This window comes from Malania oleifera, chromosome 5, assembly GCF_029873635.1.
Source record: "Malania oleifera isolate guangnan ecotype guangnan chromosome 5, ASM2987363v1, whole genome shotgun sequence".
In the NCBI taxonomy this organism is placed as follows: domain Eukaryota; kingdom Viridiplantae; phylum Streptophyta; class Magnoliopsida; order Santalales; family Ximeniaceae; genus Malania; species Malania oleifera.
This window is the reverse complement of record NC_080421.1, coordinates 19,901,831-19,914,367: the sequence shown is the minus strand read 5'-3', so window position 1 is coordinate 19,914,367 and position 12,537 is coordinate 19,901,831. Positions and strand designations below refer to the sequence as shown.

The 12,537-nt window shown below is 36.3% G+C and overlaps 1 protein-coding gene across 1 annotated transcript in view; it reads left to right on the top strand.

The window, feature by feature from the left end:
• The first annotated feature begins 3,996 nt into the window (after positions 1-3,996).
• LOC131155476 (triacylglycerol lipase 1) overlaps positions 3,997-12,537 on the top strand; it is a 53,654-nt gene continuing 45,113 nt past the window's right edge. The window contains exons 1-2 of the mRNA XM_058108642.1: positions 3,997-4,335; positions 4,614-4,724. Of these exons, the coding sequence (XP_057964625.1) occupies positions 4,138-4,335; positions 4,614-4,724 (309 nt within the window). The 5' untranslated portion in view covers positions 3,997-4,137. The remainder of the gene's footprint in view (positions 4,336-4,613; positions 4,725-12,537) is intronic.

The following is a 12,537-nucleotide window of genomic DNA, read 5'->3' as shown; positions in this document are numbered from 1 at the left end:
TCCTCCCCATTTGGTTTTCCACTTCAGCTTTCCATAACTTGAACCTGGCAAACGTATTAGACTCGTGCCGCAAGAAGTATACCAAGACTTTTTGTGAGTAGTCGTCAACAAAACTCACATAATACACATATACACCCCTTAATGCTACTTTAACCGGACCCCAAACATCGAAATGCACATAATCAAGAATACCTTTCATCTTGGGAATGATTGACTTGAATTTTGCCCTGTTTTGTTTTCCAATAACACAAATCTTGCAAAAGTCCAGTTGACATGATTTCATATACCTTTCAAGAGTTTCCTCTTGTGTAGTTCCTTTATACCATGTACCCTCATATGCTTGAGATGCATATGCCACAAGACGGTTTCATCAGATTCAGCATCTATGGCTGCAACTTCACCTACAATGGTAGTTCCTTACAATGTATATATATATTCTCATCTACCTTTTGCCCTTTCATCACTGCTAGGTTACCTTTCCATACTTTCATCGCCCCACCTTCAGACTTGTAATTGAAACCATTACTATCCAAGGTGCCAAGTGAAATCAAACTCTTCTTTAACTCCGGTATGTGTCTCACATTACTCTAGGTTCTCATAGCACCGTTAAACATTTTTATCTTAACATTTCCTATGCCAATGATCTTACAAGAAACACCATTACCCATAAGAACTGAACCTGAGTTTACCAACCTGTAAGTGCTGAACCACTCCTTGTTTGGGGTCATATGGTAAGAACACGCCGAGTCAAGTATCTAGGAGTCCATAAAGGTATCCAACCTTGACGAAACCGAAATAACATCACCATCACTACAAACTGAATCTCCTCCTTGAACCACATTCACAAATTTTGAAATCCCTCATGCTTTTCAGCATTTATTTTCTTCCGATCCGGACACTTCGGTTTCATATGCCTCTTTTTACCACATTTATAACACTGGATATCCTCTTTCTTATTGAATTGAGTACGATATTTTTGACTTGACCCACTTTTGAACTTTTCTTTGCCACGCTCATTGTTACCTTTCACCACAAGTCTTTCTCCTTCATCACATTTTTTCAGCCTTTGATGAAAATACAGTAAGACACGTATCACCTCTTCTAAATTAAGAGACTTTTTTCCCCAAGTAAGAGTGGTAACTAAATTTTCGTAAGTGTGAGTTGCTAGAAAGGAGTTTAGTAATATCAAGGCCTTATCATCTTCATCAAACTTAACATCAACACACATCAAATCACTTATGATTTGTTTAAATACATTAATATGTTGATCCTTCAACCATATTAAGCCAATAAATATGTTGTTTAAGAAATAGTTTATTTGAGAGTGATTTGGATAAGTACCATATTTCTAACTTTTGCCATACAGCCGCTGGAGAATCCTCCTCCATCACATAGTAGAGCACTTCGTCAGCCAAACACAAGCATATTGTTGAAACGACATTTGCCTCCAATTCTGCCCAAGTTGCCTCATCCATACCGTCTGGTTGAATACCATGTAGAGCCTTCACCATCCCTTGTTGTACAAGTAAATTCCTAACTCTCCTCTGCCATAAATCGAAATTTCTGATTCCATTGAATTTGACAACATCAAATCTTGCAAAAGAAGTACCCGACACCATGATAACAAATGCTCTGATACCAATTTGTTGTGGAAATTGAGTATAGGGTGCACATCAGAATAATTAAACTTGCAACAAATGATAAAGCACCACAAGACACAATTCATACACAACAAGAATTCTGAAAGCAAATAAAGAGAACAACACGACAATATACGTGGTTCGGTAAAGCCTACATCCACGAAAGCAATTGATACAAGAATTTCACTAAGAAATAATAAGTACACAATACACTTCACAATGATCTCAATATCTGTCAAAATATGCCCAAAAGAGCATAAATAACAATCCCTCAGAGATTTCCCTCCAAATTCCCAACCAGCCCAACGTTCCAATTCAAAATTCAAATTCCTTCTCGCAGCCTAGACGCACTCGTCGACGAGAACAGGGCACTCGTCGACGAGACACAGACGACTATTCGTCGACTATTATGACCACTCGTCGACGAGCCTTCATATTTCTGATTTCCCGCTCTCGATATCTCAAAACCTTTGAACTTTTGGGTCTCTCGGTATTTACTAGTCAACGAGTGCCCTGCACTCGTCGACAAGTCCCTGTTGTGCAGCACCATTTAATCCATATGCTTTTCTTCTTTCTTTGTTTATGAGCCCTAAGTTCAAGAGCCACATATACAAATACAACAATACTGAAAGTTTTAATTAATTTTATGTATATAAATTGTGATCTAACTTCATTTCAAGATATGATTTTTATTTTTCAAAATAAATCTATCTAACTTAATTTCATGATATAATTTTTATTTTTCAAAATAATTCTATCTTCTACTCTTTCTTGGTATTTATATTTTATTGGGTAACTAAATGATACTATATCTTCTATAACTCTGGTGTTTGTGAGTTCACACAATATCGAGCCAATTGTGTAATCTTGGAGGTCGTATACACAGTGACTACATGCACAAAGAAATGTTTTTTGTAGGTGCAAAATTGACTTTAAGGATAGTGGTCCTTTCATGCTTCAACTTTTGATAAGTATTTTTATTTTATTTAATATTAATTTTATTATTTTTTATTTTTATTATATTTCTGACATGTATTTGGTTTATTGCTTTAGGTATTAGTACTATGACTTTCAACTAAAATGATTTTAATCTCAATAGATCTTTTTGCTCTCTTTTTGGCTCTTCTCTTATGCCCCAAACTGAAGGCTTCATTTATATTCCTTAGAACAACCTAAAATTTCCCTAAACTTATCAATAAAAAATGTTTCACTTGTAGAATCTCTTTAGGAAAGTGACACTTATGCAACATCAATGTTAGACTATACCATTTTCCATTTCTTAGAGAAGATGAACATGGGGAATTATTAGCATAGCAGACACTGCCCTTTATGCGAGTGTTGCTAGCATCAAGCACTATGCTACCCTCCCCACCCCCCGAGTTTATCTATCCTAGCTTGAGTTGCAAACTTATGCCACTCAAAGCTCATTGGTCTATTTGAATCAAAGATTTTACCTTGAAAAAGGAAAGAAAAGAAAAATGAGGAGGAAACTCACTTTTCATTGTATTTTTCTTTTATATTAAATTCTATTGAAAGTAGAAGCTTGTTTTAAGATGAATAAAAATTAAGAACAGTCAAATATTAATAATATATAAAATCAAAATTTTGTTATGGACTTGCCATATATATATATATATATTTTTTCTCACTTTTCTTGATATTTTATGAGTTACAAACATGGCCTTGGGGATTTGGGAAAATGTTTATTTTTATTTTTTAACCATATCTTGGGTTTAAAAATGCTCTCAAAATGTTTGAATTACGATAGAACCAATTATATATAGTAATATAGGCTTTAACTTTGAATAAAGTAAATTGTGGATAAACAAAGAATCTAATAATAATCTAGGGGGTGGAGGGGGGAGTCGTTAAAATAATGTGTTTGCACAAATAAAATGGGAGGAAAATAAGTATTTGAGGAGAATATTTTTCCCCATATATTAGTAACCTTGGATAGAAAAAGAAAAAAAAATTATTGTTATTGTCGTTGTTGTTTATTTATAGAAAAAGTATGACAATTATTTTGCCGACAAACAAAGAAACACACTAACCAATTTTAAATTGGGCGATAAGCAACGTCCATTTGTAATGTCTTAAAAACACAAGTACTTATTAAGAAAAAAAAGTACTTAAATTAAGCAATTGAATCAATAAATAATGTTTGATTAATACTTAAATAAGTATTTATTTTAAAATTATTTTTTAATTATAAATATTTTTTTAAAACTATATTTTAAGATAAATACTTTTTGAGATATATATATATATATATATATATATATATATATTTAAAATTGGTTCCAATTTCCAAACTATCCTACTAAAACAAAAACAAAAAACTCGAGAGTGAATTAACGCGCTGGAACAGAGCGTCGCGTACCCCAGTGCATAACCACACCAACAGACCAACTCCCCAAGAGCCGATGAGCGTAAAGCATCGACGCCACGCCACTGTCACACTTACACCCTGCTGTTGCTTCCCGCTCTCGCCTTCTGGATGAGGATGGAGAGGTCGGTCGCGGTGGGGTTGGCCGTAGCGGTGGCGACACTCTTTCCGAGCATCTTCATCTCTTTTTCTGCCGGGGAGTCGGCCGCCGAAATAGCCGGAAATTTAAATATCGGCGATCGATCACCGACGCAGAGCTTGTGCGCTCAGCTCATTCGACCCTCCGGTTATCCTTGCTCCGAGCACACTGTACACGAACACTGCCTCTCTCCTACATTTTGGAATCATTGCATTTGATTAATTGCTCATTTGATAAAGTCTTATAAGTTCTGTCTTCTTGCACTCCACACTCATGCTTGTATTTTGTGAATTACATTTGTGATAATTTGAAATTTGTTGGTTATTTCTACTAGAATTGTGGAACATGTGGAAGAGAATTTGACAATTTTACTCTTTGGGAACTGTCGCTTCGATTTTTGGTTCAAAAATTTGTTTAATGTAACGAGGTTTGCTTTTATTAATTTCAGATTGAGACGAAGGATGGTTATGTGTTAGCTCTGCAACGTGTGGCGTCTCGTACTGGAGAGTTGAGAGTACGACGAGGTCCTCCGGTTCTACTTCAGCATGGACTCTTTATGGTAATCTTTGTTGCTACTTGTTTTGTATTGATATTGTTTTTACAGATGAATGCGGGGTTATTTAAAATTGTGTTATCTGCCTGGTAAAGCGTACGGAATGAATCAAAGTTTAACCTTCGCATTTGTGAAACCATGATAACGTATATTGGAATGGACCAAGGAGCAAAGTAGCGTTTAAGTGATTCCTCCAAGAACATGTTTACAACTTGCAAATATTCATTTGACTAGATTTTTTTTTGATTTGTTTATTTATTTATTTGGTTGCCTTTTGTTTTAATTTGGATTCAATGCATCCATGGCACTAAGAAGTGAGTTTGGTGTGTGTGGTTCTTGGAGGTTCAGGCTTTTGTGGTGGCTATAAAAAATTATTTACATTTTGAGATGGAGAATTTCAATGACAAGAATAGGTTTCACCTGAAACAACACTTGGGTTTTACTATTTTGGTGTTTCTACATAATAGGTTAAGAGAAATATGAGAACATGGGCTTTTGTGGAGAAGTAGGCATTTGATTTCTTTTGGTGCCAAAAGGTGCCATGATGAAGCAATGAATTACATCCAAAGTAGAGTGGAAAAATTTGAATCAAATTTCTTATCATGTTTGCATTTTCCCCTTTATTGAATATTTTTTTGTTTTTGTATTTTTTTTTAGGGTTTACTTCTTGGAATAGGATTTGGTATTTGTTTACTTGACGAGGAACTATTAGTTACTATTTCACATATGACACTACTATGGGTTTTATATGAGGGATTGAGTGGAAGGATGTAGATAATGTTGAGTCACATTGGGACTGCTTTTTTCTAAAGGGTTTGGGGTCTTGTGAAAGAACCAATTATTGGCTCTCAATAGACATTGGCAAATGATGACTGGGACACCCAAATCTTTGAGTCAACCTAGAATACTCAATTGTCGCCTTTATAGTTCATTCCATATGATTGCTAGGTTGAATGTGATCTCTAACCCAATCCTTCCATAGATGCAATATATGTGGGGGCCTGCACTGGGCAACCTTCATCACCAAGCCATGGAACATGGTAGCATTCATTTGGTCCCATGCCTAGGGTTATTACATCATGAGTCTCTTGGGGACATGGTAGTAGAGTCCATAGGATACAAGCTTCTTAATTGTTTCACCAAAATTGTTGATGGCTTGATAGGACTACTAGATCACAACCAATGGCCTATGCATAGTTTCAACCTAGGTATGGGTCTAATGATGACATTATAAAGAAGGTTAAAATTGATTTGCCTTCCTATGATGGTAGGTTAGAGCCCTCCATATTAGACATTGGTTGCAAGAGTTAGAGGACTGCATTGAGTGGTATGCTATGACTGATGAGGCTTGCATCCACTTCGCCAGGATGAAACTTATTGGCTGTGCAATAATATTGGTAGACTATTCAATGTGACTTAGAGTGCATTGTTAGTCTACCCATAGTTAAATGGGAGGAGATTATGATTATATTTCTAGAAAAAATATGTGCTCCTACCTATTATAAGAGCCAACTGCTAGATCAATGATATAATCTTAGGCAAGTCATCATTAGTGTCAATCTATCAATGATTATATGACTCATATTGAGGACTTGATTGCATTGTGACATTTCTGGTCACTCTATGACCAAAATAACCATTAGCAATACCCATAACTTTAGTGGGAGAATGCTTGCGTGTTCTAACATGGAAACAAGACAATAACCCTTTGAGTCCATGACCAACTATGCCCATTAACAAAACTGATGATTCTAAGGTACCTTCACAATGTTTGGCACAAAAAGGTGCCACATTTTGACTCATTTGAAATTTGAGGGGGGAAAAGAGTCTGGATTGATGTTAGCATTAGCACAAAAAGGTGAGCTTAATTTTGAATTTGACAAGCCCCAATCACTTAAGATTATCAATCTGAGAGTTGAATTTCAAGATCTCACCCTTGAGGAAATGCTTAATAAATTGCCTCCTCTACGAGACATTCAACATGCTATTGACTTTGTTACTAGTTCCAAGCTACCAAATCTGCCACATTTTAGGTTGAGCTCTAAGAAATGAATAGACAGATAGAAGGATTGTTAAGGTTAATAAGGGATACATTAAGCCTAGTCTTGGTCCTTGTGTTGCCCAAACTCTTTTGACTCTGAAAAATATGGCACTTGGAAAACTTGCATTCTAGATCAAGGTGAAGTATAGGTTTCTCATTCCTAGGTTGGGCTATATGTTAGATCAATTAGAAAATTCTAGGGTTTATTCGAAATTGGATCTATGTAGCAGTTATCCCCAAATTAGGATTTGACCTGGGGATGAGTGAAAAATTGCTTTCATGTTCCAAAATGGTCGTTGAGTGGCTTGTCATGCCTTTTGGGTTGTCTAATGTGCATAACATGTTTATGAGAGTCATGGAAAAACTACTTCTCTCTTTCTAGGTAAGTTTCTTGTGGTCTATTTTGATGACATCTTATATATAGCGTTAGTTTAGAGAGGAGTGCTTAGGACCATCTCTGTGCAATTTTCATACTCTTATGTATGTTAACCTTAAGAAATGTTCCTTCCTTTCATGTTATTTTCTTATGGTATGTTGTGTTAATGCTAGGCATTTATGCTAATCCTGATAAAATGAAAACTATATATTGGCTATATCCTAAAACCATTTACGATGTGTGTAGTTTTCATGGGCTAGTCACCTTTTTGACATTTTATAGGAACTTTAGCACCATCATGGCTCTCAACCCTGATTGTTTGAAGAAAGGGAGATCCATTGTCCATGAATAAACTAAAGCTTTCAAGGAGATAAAGCTCAAGATGTTTGAGGCATTCTTTTATCATATCTAGACTTCTTTGAAGTCTTCGAGGTTGCTTGTGATGCATCTAGAATAGGTGTTAGTGGAGTGTTAAGTCAAAAGGGTCTCCTTCTAGCCAACTTTAGTGAGAAATTTAGTGATGCAAAGTTAAAACACCAAACATGACAGAGATCTATGCTGTGGTGTAGGCATTTGGGCATTGGAGGCATTATTTCCTAGCTGAAGAGTTTGTCATATATTCTGCTAGCACTTAAGTATCTACACTCACAAAAGAATCTAAGTGCTAGACATCCTAAATGGGTTGAATTTCTCCAAGAATATCTGTTTTTCTTAGGCATTGTGTGGGTACTAAGAATAAGCCTATTGATGTTCTTAGTTGAGTTGTAACACTTTTACCCTTGAGTGTTCACGAACATATGAAGTATGAGTACACTTTTTGTCCTAACCTTGGTGTCATTTTCAAAAAGGTGCAAAATTATAACTGTTATGCTTATATTGATTTTGTGGTTAGGGATGGCCATTTATTTAGAGGGACTAGACTTTGTGTTCTTTTCACTTGCTTGCATGACTTTTTGGTTTGGAAGTTGCATGCTGGCAGCCTTGCTGGCCATTTTGGTAGGTATAAGACCACTCTTATAGTGGAAGAAGGTTATATAGCCCTCTTTAAAGAATGACGTTGCTAGGACCGTATCCCAATGTCACACTGGCTGAATATCGAAGGCTAAGATGCAGAATACTCATCTATACTCCTCTTCCACTTCCTCATACACCTTGGAAGGATCTTCATATGTGATTTTTTCTAGGGTTGCCTAAAACTGTTAGGGATTGTGTTTCCATTCTTTTGATTGTTGATAGATATTCAAAAATGGCTTATTTTATTCCATGTAGTAAAACTATTGACGTGTCACACATAGCTAAGCTTTTCTTTTGTGAAAATGTTTGGCTCCATGGTTACCCACATCAAAATTTTCTGATAGGGATGTGAAATTTGTTTGCTGTTTTTGGGAGACCTTGTAGAATTTGTTTGGTACCCAACTAAAGTTTTCAGCTTCCATCCTCAGACTAACGGCCAACTGAGGTGGTTAATTGTAGTTTAGGTGACTTAGGTGCATAGTGGGGGATAAGCCTGGAACTTGGGATTTGTTGTTACCTACTCCAGAAATTGTATACAATAATTTTGAGGATCAATCTTCTAGATAGATTCCTTTTGAAATTGTCCATGATTATTCATCTCCACCCTGTTGACCATGCTTTTGGTCCTTTTTACATTCTTTGTCATTTGGGCCCTAATGCCATCCAATATGAGCATTAGTCTTATTTTAAAAGTTAAGGAATTAACCCCTTAAGGAGACACCTTTGAGCCTCCTGTTGTGCATAGAGAAAGTCTATTCATTAGTTCTATTTCTAGTGCTTGCATCTCTTCTGCCCTCTTCTGCAATCATGCTGAGAGCATCCTAGACAATCATGTTGTGTCTACCCGACGAGGGTATAGACGATACCCTACTTCTGACTCCAAATGGGCTTTCAAGGATGAGTTGCTTTGCCTAGATCCAGATCCATTGGGGCTATACATCTGTTTTTCCTCACTAACAGCAAGTTCTTCTCACTAGGGAAGTGATGATGATCACACTTAGCAGGAACTTTGTGTGTACCATTGGCATAGATATAATGTAGGGTCATCATGAATATCTAGGGTCTTAATGATTATCTAGGGTTTTATGATACAAATATTTGACAATTATTTGTTGTAATTTTTTGGTATTTCATATTATGTTCCATTAATTTGGATTAGATATTGACTTCTTGGAGATTGTAATAAATTCTTAGAGAATGTTTACCTAATTAGTATTAGGAGGAAGCCTATATAAAGGCTTTATGTGTAACCGTAAGGCTAGGGAATGTTGAGGTCATTTTTATTTTCTTTTTTAATTTCTATTTTTTTTCCTATTATTTTCTTTGTTTTCATGCATCCCTTTGTTGTGCCTATTGGTCTTGCATTAATTGGCAGTTGGCACCCCTTTGGCACCCTTTAATACGTAATAGTTTACTTATAACCCAAGAAATAACCCAAGAAAAAGAACATTGATGGATAAATTTCCATAATTTCAAGGGAAGTCTTTATGATCTTCTTTCATGAATTGGATTTTTTGTGTTTTAAAAAGTGGAGATGTAAGGTGAGGAGTTTTATCCCTACCGAGGAGAGGTGTAAGACTTTTTGGAGTGTATTTCTAATAAAAAATATAAATAAAAAATAGAATATTTCATATAAAATTGGAGAAGCAATCATCTGCATAGAATAGTCGATGGAAGGGTGAGTGCAGGTTCTTGCTGTAAGCAAGAGTGTAGAAATCCCTATAGTGTGAACGACAGCCACTGTTGGTGAATGACGGCCACCTACCATGGTTGGTGAGCCACCGCCACCCACCATGGTGGGTGAGCTACCACCACCTACCATGAGATCTTGCCACAAGCCAGAGGCTATAAATTGAGACCCCCCACCAAAGCTAAACTACCTATCTCAATTGCAAGTTGTGTCCTCTTCTTTTTTTCCATATTTTATTCTTTGTGTACATGTTAAATAGGGACCCGAGTACGTAAAGAATACACAATTGAATATACAATTGATTTATTCTCATTCTCTACATGGTATCAGAGCTGGTTTTTTCCTAGACCAAGCTAACTATGGGGGACAACTCCATCAACAGTCGAGAGTCGACAACCTCAGAGACTTAAATGAGTCGAACCAATGCCATCATCAGTTCGAATGGACTAGATGGCTCTTCTGTCCAACTATCGGAAGAAAAGCTCAATGGGAAGAATTTCGAGAATGGGCCTAGTCCGTGAAACTCACAGTCGATGGCAGAGGAAAGCTCGGGTATCTTACCGGCAACTCAAAGAAACCTGATTCAACGAATGTTGTGGCACTCGTTCTACAGAAAATCATGGAGATGCTATTTGCTCTCCAAGCTTCGGTACAGTCACCAAAAAATACTCCATTTGGTAATTCAGCACATAGAGTTAATTTTTCACAAGCCCTATACACCTTTCGTAACCATACACCTTGGATTATAGATTCTGGAGCCTATGACCATATGCTAGACTCTTATCACCTTTTCTTATCATATACCCCATGTGCTGGTAACCTAAGAGTCAAAATTGCTGACGGATCTCTTGCTCCTGTTGCGGGCAAAGGGAGTATTCAGATTTCTAACTCGATTACTTTAGAGTCTGTTCTTCATGTTCCAAAATTATCTTGTAATCTTTTTTCTGTTAGCCAACTCACTAAACACTCCAATTGCTCTGCTAAATTTATTTCATTCCATTGTGTTTTTAAGGACCTGTCATCGGGGACGACGATTGGCAGTGCTACGGAGTATAAGGGAATCTACTACTTCGAGGAAGCCAAAATGAGTGATTAGTGTCAAAGTAATTCTGTCTCTATCCCTAAGAATAATGACCTAATGTTATGGCATTCTTGGTTGGGTCACCCCAATTTTCAGTACATGTGTCATTTATTTCCTTCACTATGTTTGAATAAAATGTCTCTTGATGTTCAATGTGATGTGTGTGAACTCACAAAACACCGAAGAACTTCATTCCCAAAATCCAAATACAAACCCACAAAACCTTTCACAATCATTCATAGTGATGTATGGGGACCTTCTCGGATTTCTAATCGCACTCACTCAAAATGGTTTGTGACATTCATTGATGATCACGCTTGAACTTGTTGGGTCTACTCGTTAAAAGATAAGTCTGAAGTATGTTCGGTGTTTATTAACTTTTATGCCATGGTCCAAACACAATTTCACACCAAGATTCAAATCTTGTGTACTGACAATGGCACGGAATATTTCAACCACACCTTGGGTCTCTTCCTTCAAGAAAAAGGGATAATTTATCAAAACTGTTGGAATTGGTGTGATCCCAAGAGGGGGGAGGGGTGAATTGGGTTTTAAAAACTTTTTGATTAAATTAAACATTTATGCCGATTCACCACATATCATATCCCATTCAATGTACACGCGTGTATGTAAAATAATTTTAACAGTGAAAGTAAACATACACGTGCACAGTAAAACTTATTTAAATCAAATGTGTGTAGACAAATAATTATGACATTAAACAAACATTCACACATGCTGAAATTTAAGTGCAGGAATTTAAATAAGATAGAGAGAGAATGACACATAGATTTGTTGACGAGGTTCGGCCAATATTGCCTATGTCCCTGCCTTGGGCATACCCCCCAAGGATTCCATTATCCTTGCTCACTTAAACGGGCGGAGCAGAAGTTGTACATCCTCTCCGTACGGGGCGAGGAAAACCCTAGCTCAATTACAAGGCTGAGCCAAACTCGTCTCACTTACGGAGCTGAGACTCCCCAGTTCAATTTTCGGGCTAAACCCAACTGTTACAATAAAAACATTTTTGTACATATGAAAAAGCTTCTAAATACAAGCATGGATGTACACATTAAGCTCATAAAAATACACACTCCAATGATATGAATAATGCTCAGGGAGTAAGGGTGCTTATCTAAATAATTTGCACAAATAAAATACGTGGATATAAAAATGATTATTATGTTCTCCAACAAAGATTTTTTCAAATAAAAGTTTGTGGAGAATCTGGAGCTTATGTTCAAGGAAATATTTGTGCAATAAATAATTTTCTCCCAAAAATATTTATCAAAGAAATAATCTGGGAGAAGAGCAAAGCTATACTCTCAAGAAAATGATTTTCAAAGAAGAATAATATGTGAGAGTGTGAGCATGTATATATAAAAATAAATGCCCAAAATGAATATGCTCTTTTCCAAAATGATTTTGAAATGAATGGATGGAAAGAGAGTTGGAGAGTTTAGTTTGAAAAATTTTGCCTCAAAGAAGAAATTTTTGCAATAAAAATGGTTTGGGGAAACTTTGATTAACAAAGGATTAGAGAGAAATTTGGAGTCAATCAAAGTTGCTAATCTGAGTTATGGAGGGGGTATTTGTTGAATTTTTAGAAAATATGAA